Source organism: Thermobia domestica, chromosome 17, assembly GCF_964235325.1.
Source record: "Thermobia domestica chromosome 17, izTheDome1.hap1.1, whole genome shotgun sequence".
In the NCBI taxonomy this organism is placed as follows: Eukaryota; Metazoa; Arthropoda; class Insecta; order Zygentoma; family Lepismatidae; genus Thermobia; species Thermobia domestica.
This window is the reverse complement of record NC_137470.1, coordinates 128,451,122-128,464,074: the sequence shown is the minus strand read 5'-3', so window position 1 is coordinate 128,464,074 and position 12,953 is coordinate 128,451,122. Positions and strand designations below refer to the sequence as shown.

At 35.9% G+C, this 12,953-nt stretch overlaps 1 protein-coding gene across 2 annotated transcripts in view; it reads left to right on the top strand.

Annotated features, from left to right (window-relative positions):
• The first annotated feature begins 2,481 nt into the window (after positions 1 to 2,481).
• The window catches only part of LOC145674696 (uncharacterized), a 35,224-nt gene continuing 24,752 nt past the window's right edge, over positions 2,482 to 12,953 (top strand). The window contains exons 1-4 of one of the 2 annotated variants that reach the window (XM_081744938.1): positions 2,482 to 2,507; positions 4,231 to 4,308; positions 7,884 to 8,021; positions 10,082 to 10,205. In XM_081744938.1, the coding sequence (XP_081601064.1) occupies positions 7,895 to 8,021; positions 10,082 to 10,205 (251 nt within the window). In that variant the 5' untranslated portion in view covers positions 2,482 to 2,507; positions 4,231 to 4,308; positions 7,884 to 7,894. Of the gene's footprint in view, positions 2,508 to 2,700; positions 2,786 to 4,230; positions 4,309 to 7,883; positions 8,022 to 10,081; positions 10,206 to 12,953 lie in introns of those variants that run through there. The other variant, XM_081744939.1, reaches the window with a different exon arrangement.

The window sequence follows — 12,953 nt, the reverse complement described above, 5'->3', positions numbered from 1 at the left end:
GCAAATCCTCCAACTGCGGAATGGCGAAGAATTGAAGCATGTCGAGATAGGTGATACCAGTAACTGTTGACTCGGCGAAGGAAAAAGGTCCAATGATTCCGTTGTACATTAGACCACACCAGATATTAATCTTCGGGATGTCTCTCTCAAGTTCCCGTGTTTCGTGTGAGTTTTCAGATTCGCATGTTATGATGGTTTAACTTGCCCGACACATGAAATGTTGCATCATCACTAAAGCAGACCCGTTTCAAAACCCCTGCATCTTCATTGGTACGTTGTAACATGTCTGTTGCAAACTCATCCCGTTTTAGTTTGTCTGTTGGTAACAATTCCTGCAACAACTGTATCTTATACGCATAGAGATGCGGCTATTTGTGAAGCACCACGTTTGCGGCGGATCTGGGTATTTGCAGTTGTCTAGCGACCGAACAGATTGACTTTTTAGAACTGCTCACGAGTGCTGTACGTACCTGCTCAACTCGTTCATCACTTGTGCTGGATCGTCCTGCTCCTTTCTTACGCCACATAGAATCTGTTGTCTTGAAGCTTGTGTGCCATGCACGGATGGTGGTTGCCTGTGAAATTGTGTGCAGAAGTTCCGTTGGACTTGTGTGTTCGATTTGGTCTCTATGAACCATGCTACACACTGTCCCTTCTCCTGGGGGGGGGAAGTCCACATGCTCACTTACAACTGGCTAACTAACCTAAAACGATAAAGCAGATTGAAAAACTTTATGAGTTACCCCACTCACCGAAAAAAAAAAACAGAATATAAAAATCTCTTTTGAAATTGTAAAGATATTTTTGAACATTCTGTATATATATATATATATATATATATATATATATATATATATATATATATATATTATGATAGGAGATAATCTATATTGTAGTATCACTATATCATTAGACGCGGAAATATTTTGAGCATATTTTTTATTTAAAGCGTCCTTATTGCTAGGTCGGAGGTAAGAAACATATTTTTTGATTCCATGAAGATAATTTAATCTGTCTTCAAAGTAAAATTTTAACATTCATCGAATGAAATACTTGAAATACCTCCAAGTTATTATTATTATTATTATTATTATTATTATTATTATTATTATTATTATTATTATTATTATTATTATTATTATTATTATTAGTTTGGAAAATAGAGATTAAACTAAATCACTTTCTTGCACTCGAAAACGATGTTTTCACAAAATTTCAAGATGATCATAACAGCTGATTTATGTTAAGATTAGCCTTTGGCTAGATGGGACACCACCCCCATACTCCCACATTTGTTCGGCCTATGGCCTTACACTTCTTCAAGTTTTTACATCTATTTAAAAGATAAGATTTTCATCCCCAAAAAACTCCCTTTATATAACATGCGAATTTTGTCACCCCTTTAGACCTCTTAAAAATTAAAAATATTCACTTTCGGCAACCTTCATGTGGATTAGTTCCGGAAGACTAGAATCATGCCACATTTCATTCTAATTCTACCGGAAAAGCCTTAACATTTTGGGGTGTAGATATCCCATATAAATTACATGGGGAAGAATTTTCAGTTCCTCATAAAAACACTCTAAATATGGAATCTTTTAATTTTGATGATTTTCTTAGGTAACGCTAATGAAAGCGTACAAGCATACTGAATTTGAAGTTTTTATTCCAATTACAAGTACCTAAAGTATGAGCTTATAGGTCCAAAAAAGGCCCCTTTAAATAACACGGGGAATTTCTTCATCCCACCTTTCAACCTCTAAATATTAAAAATACTCATTTTTCGCAATTTTCCTGTGGTTGGCCCCCGAAAGTTAAAATCATGCCAAATTTCAAATTTTGGCCTCAACCGGAAGTACCCGTTATTTTATGTCAGTTCATGTAGTTTTATACACAGTTAGGATTTTGGCATCTTCAACAAGAAACGACTCAGATCGACACTAATATAGCTGTCAGTAATTTAGGAATAGCAGAGTCTTTTTCTTGTACGTGAGAACGAATTTTCTCAAAATTTCGTGAAGATCCTTTATTGAAATTACCTATAATTTAAGCACCCTCGAAACGTTGAAACATGCAACTAAACTTGTTGTTACGCAAGATGAGACCAAGCTAAATCAATTTCTCGCGTCGAAAAATATTTTCTTACTATGTTTTGTGGAAAACATCGAAGCCATGTTTAAGATTACGGGTTGTCAGTGTTTCCTCCGTTGTAGAAAAAAAGCTCTATCGATGATAGCGTAACATTTTCATCCACATGCCTTTCATATCGATAGCTAAACCCGCTTTACCCCCTATCACCAAGTATGCACACAAATAACTTTAATATATATATATGGTTCTAAATACAGTTATAAAAAGTGTTTTTTTTAATTCATCAAGAATGAATATTTTGGATAGAAAATTTGCTCTAGCAGCAGCTGGATACCTTGTGGGAAGGGCTTCAGAGTGAATTATTGCGCATGCGCGTTTAAGGTACGTTATCCAACTAAGAGGAGGAGGCCTTTAAGGTAACGAAATTTCATTCTTAATTAGTGGTCCATTACAAAAAATAATTAACGCTTTAAACCAATGCAGGATTTATTGTTGTTGATTGTGCACATTATGGAAGTTCTATGAATCAAAATTATTATTGTATTTAGAAGTGATTTGTGTTTTTTTATGATTCTTTTCAATTGCGTCATTTCAGTCGTGCTGCATCTTCAATGGATTTCAGAAAAGATTTTCAAATGATAATTCTTAAGGCGATCTAGGGGACACAATAAACTGTTTTCTATCCTTTTATCTGGTATGAACTGTATAGAAATATGCTAATTATTCTTTAATTAAAAAACGTATAAAAGTGCGTAGTATTGCCATAATACATCATCCATCTTTGAATGCTATACAGTTATTGCAAATGGCGGCAACATGGTTTCGCTGCTGCGTAAAATCCATAAAGATTTATGATTTTGAGAAATTTTCTACGTTTTCATTAATATATGTTGATTCTAAGAAAAAGGTAACACATAAAAGCAGGACATAAGTTTAAATACAACTTTGTTGCGTTTCTTACGTAAATAAGATCAAGAATGCAGTGGTTTGTTTCCTAGCGTTTAAGATGTTCAGAAATTCTCTGTAGTAATAGTTAGTTTCAAAGAAATTCATAATGCAAAATGTTGGTAGGATTTGGAAGACTCCTCACCCACAAAATATAGAATTTGAGCTTGTGGAAGTGGCCTTGTTTCAAAGGAATGGGTAGTAAACAAGTGTGCTTTACGTCACCGCGTCACCAAATAAACATCATGATTTCCGGTGCGAAATGAATTTGTCGGTTTCTCAATAGTGTAGTGAGAAAAAAAATTATCCAAGTCTTCTCCAACACAATCAGTACTAATTAGTGTAGTTACTTACATAATTTAAATACTTGACTATTCTTTTTTTTTAAAAAAAAAGAGTTAAGAGTAATGCTTGGTTAACTTGGGGTTCACCACTCTTTTCAGCACAGGGGCGGATCCAGAGGGGGGCGATCGGGGCAATCGCCCCCCCACAAGAGGAAACTTTCTTATTTTATATATAAATAAACCCATCCGTAACAAGTTTGGAGCTCTTAAAAGTAGCAGTATTACTGCCGACCGCCCCCCCAGAAGTCCGTCCTGGATCCGCCCCTGTTTCAGCAGCATGCTATATGAGAAGTGAACCTACATAATCGAGCTCGGATTATCCATACTGAGAGTGAAGTGTGAAATGAAGAAATATTTTAAAATTAATTCCACTAGAAAATTATTTTAGAAAGTGATTAGAAGTACGTTCTGGTAATTTTGGTTTATGCAAACTAATAATGTGTGTAATTGCATCTTCGATTACAAAATAAATAGCATAATTGCACTGAAAATACTCTGAATTACATAAATAGTATGCTTATAATGTGCACATTAAAATAAAGAGTAAACATTTCAATACGTGATAAATTGTTTAAACTGAAATTATTTTTAAAAATATTTCAGACAAAAAAACGTTTGTTGTTTTCAAAACGCAGGGTAAAATCATGTTTCTTGGAATTATAGTATTTTTTATGATTTACTGATATCATTTCAATAGCATGTGAATGAGGTAAACGCCGTTTTTATATATGGAATAAATAAATCTTTCTTCTGCATTAAAAAAATATATATAAATATATGTAGAGTTAGATCTTCCAATAATAGTTGTGGCGGAGAACAGAAACTGTTGAAATAATTTTTCTTATTTCAGATACAGTTTCTGTGAAGGTGCGAGTTCTTTATTTCGTTCATCACTGAACAGTTCTTCAGGAAGGTGTGAAAGGAAGGCGTAAGTATAGTATTGGCGTCCTAATATTTTTTTCTTAATGGCTTTTGTTTTCTTTTATATTTTTTCTTAGCTTACATTATACTAGCTTTAACTACATCAGTAATAATTATTAGATAATTCATAATTAATTTTGTATATATATATATATATATATATATATATATATATATATATATATATATAATGATATCAAAGCTTATCTATACTGTGTAGAAGTATCAATCATGTTTCCGCGATTTAGTTAAGAAAATATTATTTTGCATTAAGAATACTTACTATAGGTGTAATACTTGCTAGAAAAATATATTTATTTGCAATTTACTGCCAAAAAATACAAAATTGAAATATTTTACAAATATGAGGCAAGTGGGACCGTGCTGGCTCAGTGGTAGAGCGTTCACCTCTGCCGCGTGGTTTCCCTGGTTCGATCCCCGTTCAAGCCAAGTGAATTTTGTGGTGGACAAACACCGTTTGCGTGGGTTTCCTCGGGGTTTTCCCGTTTCCTCCCACTTTCTTCATTCCACCATTTCACTCTTTTCTCATCATCACCGTCCCCTTTAGCCTAGCCGACATAACCATGGGACGTAAAACTTAAAGATTTCATTTCATTTCAAATATGAGGCAAAAAAAAATCTGCATTACTTGTGTAAATTACAAATTTTAGGATATACAGGGCTAAAAGTGAGGGAGAACGCGGGGGGACTTCCAGAAAATATCTGTGGCGTCCCTCTGCATTCTAAAACATTACAATGGACAAAGATAGACACTGAAGACAACTTGACGTCATGCGTCCTCCTACTCTTTCAGATCCACTTTAACCCCTGAGTATATGAGTCTAAAATAGGTATAATGTGAAAAACGTCTCTCTTTCAGCCACCGTAACTAAAGGTTTTAATTAATATTCTGTAGAAACTACGTACTTGAACACACTTTTTGTGTCTGAAGAGATTTGCAAATTCTTGTTAATAACTAATTTTGGATTTTTAAAAAAGTTATTTGTGGAGCATACAAATAATGCCTTACAAAGACTTTAATAAGCACGTAACGCCATCGGAAATTATATTTATGCTATGTTAACAATTTGAAAAAAAAAAGCAATAATAGATTTACTCAGAACTTGGAAAATAAACATGATCACTTTTTTCTTGACGGTAGATAATCAGTCTGTGAAAAAGTAAAAAAGTTATTGGGGTACCTAGGAAACTAAGCTCTGTATTTGGATATCACATACAAAGTATCTGTAGTCATATTTTAAAACATGTCTTCAAAATAGACAATGCACAGTATTGTTCAAAAACTCATTACCACCCTCTTTTCTAACAAATGCCAATCCACTTGCCTCCTTAAATTATACATCACAAGCTAACGTATTATAATGTCCCGCGTTTAGTTGTGAGACCCTGAGAGTGTGAGTGCAGTGTTCGAAGTGAAGAAAATGCAGAGGTGGTATGTTTTATTACGATTTTGACTCTACATATCGGCTATCTAAATGTTGAAATATATTGCCTAAAAAACGCATTTCTATTTATATAATGACTCAAAATCATGGGAGAGGTTACGGGTTACGGGGAGCAGGGAGAAGCTTTGCCCCGCCCACAAGTTTCTGAGCAAATTAAAAAAAGTATATCCCCTTATGTTGTATTATAGGTAATTATACACGAAAATATTCAAAAACCGAGTTTTATATTAACAACTTTTAAACAATTGACCACAGGAGAACTCCTGGACCCCCGTGCTCGACTGAAAAGTATTCGAGACCTCGGAAGGTCCGCTCCTCACAGCAGACAACCTCTAAATCCACACGGCACTTATATGCATTAAGGCAAGAAGACACACACATACATATGAAGGAAACAATTGAATATGGCACAACCACTGGCGTCTCTGGCGTGGAAAATTTTTAGGGGGACATCAGAGAAAGTGATTTAAACGGTAGTACCTAGCCTAATATGATTATCTTCGATTCAATTTGTTACTTTTCTGCTTACCTTCACGGACCACCTGAGACATATCAAGAACTCTGTTACAATCGCTCCACAGCCTGAATATTATATTCCAAATAAATATTATTACTATTATTTATATGTTATACTGTCGTTAGTAAATAAATTAAATTAAAATACAATATTGAATATTTTGTACATGAAAATTTTGGCGGGGGGACACGTCCTCCTTGTCCCCCACCAGTGACACCCATGGGCACAACTAGATGAACTTATTTGTACATCTCATTTTTAAAAAACAAAACAAAAGTTAGGGAAAAGATAACAAAAATGTCAGTGTTACCAAGAAATTATTTCTACATAAGAAATAAAATATATTCACATGTGGAGCTATTCGTCAATTACGTGTATAAAAATGATTTAATAAAGGTACAGGTATATTATCACCCACTTTTCAGTGACGGTATGTGTTGATAACTGAGAAACCAGATTAGGCATGGCTTCATCACTGAAAAACCAGAGGCTGTATAGCATACCAATGCATACCCTCTCATTGCGACCACTTTGTGAGTGGCCAGTTCTTTTGAACAATACTATATAAAATTCACATAAGAGCAATCATCTAAATGAAGTTGACTGTCATGTATTCATAACCACAGTTGAAAGTCTCAGCTATTTTCTTATCAATAATTTACGAATTAATATACTACTTTGTTTGATTGATCATTTTCAATAACGTTCATACATTTACCTTTTCTGCTTCACAAAAAGAAGAGAAAAGAACTCAAATTTCTGAATTCGTTCCGAAAGCTTTAATCAAAAACATTTTTTTCAGTATCAGAAGAGCAGCATCATTTCAGATTTTGCTTAGGGGTGGATGGGGTAAAACCCTAGATATCAGTAAATTTTTAAATTTCTCATTGGTCGCGGTGGTGCAGTGGTAGAGCGTTCACATCTGGTGCATGGGGTCCCGGGTTCGACCCCAGCTCGCGTAAAGTGAACTTTGAGGTGGACAAACACTGTGTGTGTTTGGGTTTCTCGGGGTCCTTCCGATTCCTGCCACTTTCTTCATTCCAACCTTTCATTCATTTCTCATCATCACCGTCTCCTTTAGCCTACATAGGCTAAAAGCATAGTCAAACACAATTTCCCCTCCCCCAAGCCCTAAATGACGCCCCTGTATGAGAAGTTTTAGAATGATATCTAGATTTTTCGTACAGCTCTCAAGAACTTTTTAAATTCTCAACCTCCAAGTAACTAAATCAGTAAGAAGCATTTTATAATTAGCCAAAACATGAAAAAAGCTTGTTACTCTCACTGATAAACGATTATCGTTCTGCCTTTCTTGCACAAGACGTGGTATATGAATTATTCGATAATTTTAGGACCACATTTCCTATGTCCCCAACTTAATGAAATTCCTGTTCGAAAAGAGCCAAGATAGTACCCATTTCGACGTTTGTGGAATCACAATTACTGTGCTTCTATAATCAGTCCTACGGTTTTGATACGCGCACAATCTCTAAGTATTGTGTTTTGGACATTCTCAAATATAAACGGTTTCATCTGAATTTTTGTGTTGTTTGCACCTAAACTTATGGATTTATAACAAATGTTGCTTCTTGTTTTCAGGTGGTAAAGAGATGGATGTTAAGACTCCTGTTTCAGTCTTACAAGAGGTCACAGTTCTACTAAATAATCCTCAGTATAAATTTACTTATGATAAAAAGGGGAAATTTACCTGCAAGGTTAGAGCTATGGGAGTTACAGGTAAGACACACATGAACTTGTTTTCAACATTGCACTACAAATTACCTGTTGTTATTTTAGTATGCCTTACCTGCAATTACTCCTGTTTCATTTCCGGGGTTTACTTTCCGCTGTTAATCGCAAATATTTCTTATTTTCATATTTCGTTTTCACATATAGTATTATAGCACAAAATTACTACCCTGCAACCTTGAAGTGTTGCAAACTACGCACTACTCAGCACTACTCAGAAATTACTAAAACAATCAGGCGAGCGCCCGAATTTTTTGTTGGGGGTCCAAGCTTTCAGAAGGGATGCGCAATACTTCAAGCCACTACGTCAATGTAGTATTGAATGGGTAGTATTCAGTACCTGATAAGTAAGTGTAGAATACTTTCACATATATTTTCAGAACAAATATAGAACTAGATTGTTTTTATAAAAGAAAGAGTGGAGATTAAGTGTAAAATCAAATGTTTATGCTACTTCAACCATTTCCTTGTTGAATAAGTTTTATGAAGAAAGTGTACAAATCTATGTTTAGTTACGAAGTCTTTTGGGGTTCGAGCCCGGTGTATCCCTCGTGGGTGCGCCTCTGAAAACAATGAATCCTTGCAGTATCATGTAAACAAACTTTTAGAGAGGGTTTTCGGGGAGGTGCCCCCTGGTATATTAGACATATGTCCCTTGCATATTAAAACTTACAAAACTCATACAAAAAATATTTCTTACCTGGGTGCTATCTATATTATGGAGTCATTTTTTATACTCATGAAAAATTAATTTATTTTAGCATAGGGGTCTAACATCCACTAAATGAGGAGCTTCATTACTAGTTGCAGATGGGCTTCAAGAGAATTGAGTATAAATACAGTGTGGTAGTATGGAATGAAAACTACAGTGCGTGAAACACGAATCAACTTGTGCTAGGTGGTCACTAAAAAGCACGAATGCTATCTAACCGAGTAAAGGAAGGAGCGCAGCAGGGTGTTGTGAGCGGTTGCGAGGGGATGCGTCCGTTAGAAGAGGCGCGTCAGCGATGATGAGTATATGCATAAACGAGGACAGTGGAAAAACACTGTATATGGTATAAAACACATGCCTTGTGTGTTGCACGATTTTGCAGCACTTCTATGATTACTTCATACATTGCCTTGACACAGCAGTTCAGGTCATGGTGTCCTTCTTGTGGAGCACTAGGTGGTAGAAAATACACTTGATATTTCTACCTGAGTATACATGTAAGATGTAAGATGCCGATGTATTTTCATTACTTGGGCAATCATACTGCGAAATCAGGAACCGGTAACATATTTCTTCCGTGAATTTTACAAATTTATGCCTCCCCCTACACACAACATGGGATATCACGCAAAATTTTACCCCATTTCAGTACATTCAGTTCAAATGCAGCTCCTCGCACATTACTTTCCACTCTATACGTTTCTGTATTTCCCTCCATTACAGCAGCATATACTGTACGTTCTAGGTTAGTTAAAAATGACAGTGGGTTTGAAACACTGTCATATTATGTTACATTGTTTGTTTACCTAATATTGTATCAATCCGGGAACTCATATAGTCCAGAATTTAACTTCGTTTTTCTCCCTAATTAATCACCCTACACTAATAACCGTTATTGCCTCTTTTAAACTGTCATGTCGACATTTCGTGATTCTGTTCATTTCTCCGTAAATTCTGTATTTGGAGGTCGCCATCCGCGGCAGTTAATCCAAATAGTGTTTGAGGTCTGAGATTTGGATGAACTAGTGTTGCCTACGTTTCTAGTCTCGTCTCGGTTCGAGAATCGAGACGACACGAGAAGTTCCTCTTCACGTGGGCAACGCTAGAGGAAAAGTTTGATACGATACTAAGAATAAGCATTCTCTGTAGTAGAAAAAAAGACAAATGTGAGAGAGATATTGCAAGTGATATTCTTACAGATTGTAGGAGTGACCACATGGCACATATGCATCTCCATGTTCTTTCTCAATGAGAGCACAACGTTTATTTTAACTAATGAAATCGATCTATGGGAAATATATTATTAATGTTATTATTTTTAAATACATTTTTACAGGTATTGGCTGTGGAAGATCAAAAAGAGTTGCAAAGCGTAATGCGGCAAATGATTGCCTTAGTAAGTTGGTGGAAACTAATGACCCACAGATTATATCTATCATGGATAAGGTCATATCTAATGTGTAAGTTAATATCTTCGTATTTCATCCACGTACCTTAATATTACTCATAATTTTCTCTGTTGGAATAGCTCTCTTTTTAACGAACTTAAAAATTTCGTTACTGAATTCTCTCTCTCTCTCTCTCTTTCTCTTTTTTTTTCTGTGTGTGTCTGTTATATGCATTTTTTAAATTTTAATCCTTCCATTCCATTGACCATCAAAAACTATCTGAGAAAGTGTTGGAATTTTTCGCTTCACCCTTACCGCTCGTGAGATATTGCCCCCCCCAAAAAAAGTTCCAATGTCGAAAGATTTAAGGAGCCATATCTCGGGAACCGTAAGTCATACGGAGATCATATTGGTATTGACCAATACCTAAGAGAATGGTGAATATTTTGGTACCAAATAGTAACCGGTGGTCACTATTCCTTAGATATTGGACAAAAAGTTCGAATTTCGAAAGATTTACGGAGCCATATCTCGGAAACCGTAAGTCATAGAGAGATGATATTTTGCGAATTTTTACGAGAAAGAGAAGAAGCTGAGGATAAAAAGATCTAGTTTTACATGTAGGAAAAATCACAGTAATCCTTCCCGGTCCATCTCTCCATTCATCTAAAGTTCGTTCTTTTAATGCTCTTGGAGTATTTTGAACTGATTTATTCTATGTTCAATTTTCGCAACATGTGAAAATTTAGAAACTATAGTAGTCGCACAAAGTCGTGCAGCTTGACTTAGATCTACCAATTTCAGCACCCAAAAGAACGCAAGGGTGTGTCCAGGTCGTCAGCCCTCGTCCATGAAATTCTCCACCCTCGCACTTTACGGAGAACGTCTTGTGAAGGCAGAGTGTTGTCAGATTGCTGCTAAGTTTTGTTTCGTTGTTTTATATTTGTGCTATTATTATAGTTATCGTTTAATTCGAATAGTTCTTTAAGTGCTGCTATTTGTCGCTCGTTTGCTATGTCTTCTAAGTTTGAGGACATTGTTGGTGCACTTCTGCTATTTAAATTTTTTCCCAAACGTGCGTTCGGAAGGCCACTGTACGAATCGTGCCGAATTCTTCCGATGTATCACAAGTGAGTCAAAGCAGTTCTATCATTGGTGTAGAGCTCAGACTTGCGGTCGCTACAGCACTGTTACAGCGTATACCACGAGAAGGAAAAAATGAAATGAAGTGAAATCCTTAAGTTTTACGTCCCACTATTATGCCGGTTAGGCTAAAGGAGACGGTGATGATGAGAGATGAGTGATATTGAGGAATGAAGAAAGTGGGAGAAAACGGGAGAGCCCCGAGTAAATCCTTGAGCACGGTGTTTGCCCCCCACAAAGAGCAGGGATCGAACCAGGGATCCCAAGTGCCACCACGAGAAGGAATTCGGTTTATCACAGTATACACATCCTGAAAATTTAAGTTTGTATTTTTTACTTCTCAACAAGGGAAGTTCCTCTGTCGCCGTCTGCCAGGCAAACATTCTCCACTTTTATCCATCCCCATCACTTTTCACGCTAAAATCATGATATATTTAAGAGGAAACTGGAGATATCAGCACAAATTTAAATTGTTCGTGCCTCCAGACTCCTTGCGAACAATGCGTTTCCCCTTAACTTTTGTGTCGCACTCAAAAACTCGACTGTTACCATGGCAACCGATTTTTTAACATTACATTGCAGTTTTACTAATAACGTGATATTTTCTCAAGTTAATATTGACAAGGAGGATACTAGTGAAAGCATTTTATCACTTCCGGTATTTAAGAGAGATTAGAGGGTCGATGGAATTATGTTTGTTACACTTAATTAATTGCAGAAAGCCAGGCGCTCACCAATATATATTTTTTGTTTGTTTTGAGAGATCCAAGCTTTGGTGATGATGGGGGTTCAATGCTACAAGCCATTAAGTCTATGTACTGTTGAGCGGATAGTATTGTGCACCCGAAAAGTCGTTAAGTAATTCTAAAATACTTGGACCTATTTTTTCAGAAAAAAAATGATTGCTTTTATAAGAGAAAATGAAGTGCAAGTTCAAATTTTCATGCTACATCAATGATTTCTTGTTAATCAAGTTTTATTGAGACAGTGTACAAATGTATATCGAGTTAGGAAGTTTTTCATAAAAGTTACCTATACGGCAATGAAAAATACTGACGAGAGATTAATTTTATATTATTTAACTGGGTAGAATGAGAAGAAATATCATAAATATAAAGTCTATTACAGTTTTGTGCATCGTTGGCTGCACTGATACTTCAGCTTTTCATTAGACATACGCTTACCGCTCACAAGTTTTCGAACAAAACGGATGTTTTTAAGCATCTATTGTGATCCTATTATTTTAGCACGAGAACTTTACCGCCTTGCATGAGAGGTATTCCTGCCTATAGCATCAAATATGTGGCCAATTGAATCGAAGTCTGAGAGGTACTGCAGACAGTGTTCCTTTAAGACATAATGTTCCGGAGGGGCACACTTAGTATTTCGGGGTGGGGCACTGCTGGTACTATTGTATTTATTATTATATTATAAATGTATTATTTTGGTCTTTTCTTGGGGGGGCACTCTCAGATCTCTGGGGGGCAGTGTACCCTAAAAACATGTTTGGAAGAAACACTGACTACAGATGATATGTCAATTCATAATTCTTATAACTGAAACCAAAAACACAATTTCCCATAGACATAGCATAGTACAGTAAAACCTGTCAACTTAACCACCTCTCTAAGTTCGTCACCTGCTTATCTTAGCCTAGTTCTTCTTGAACCTGCATTT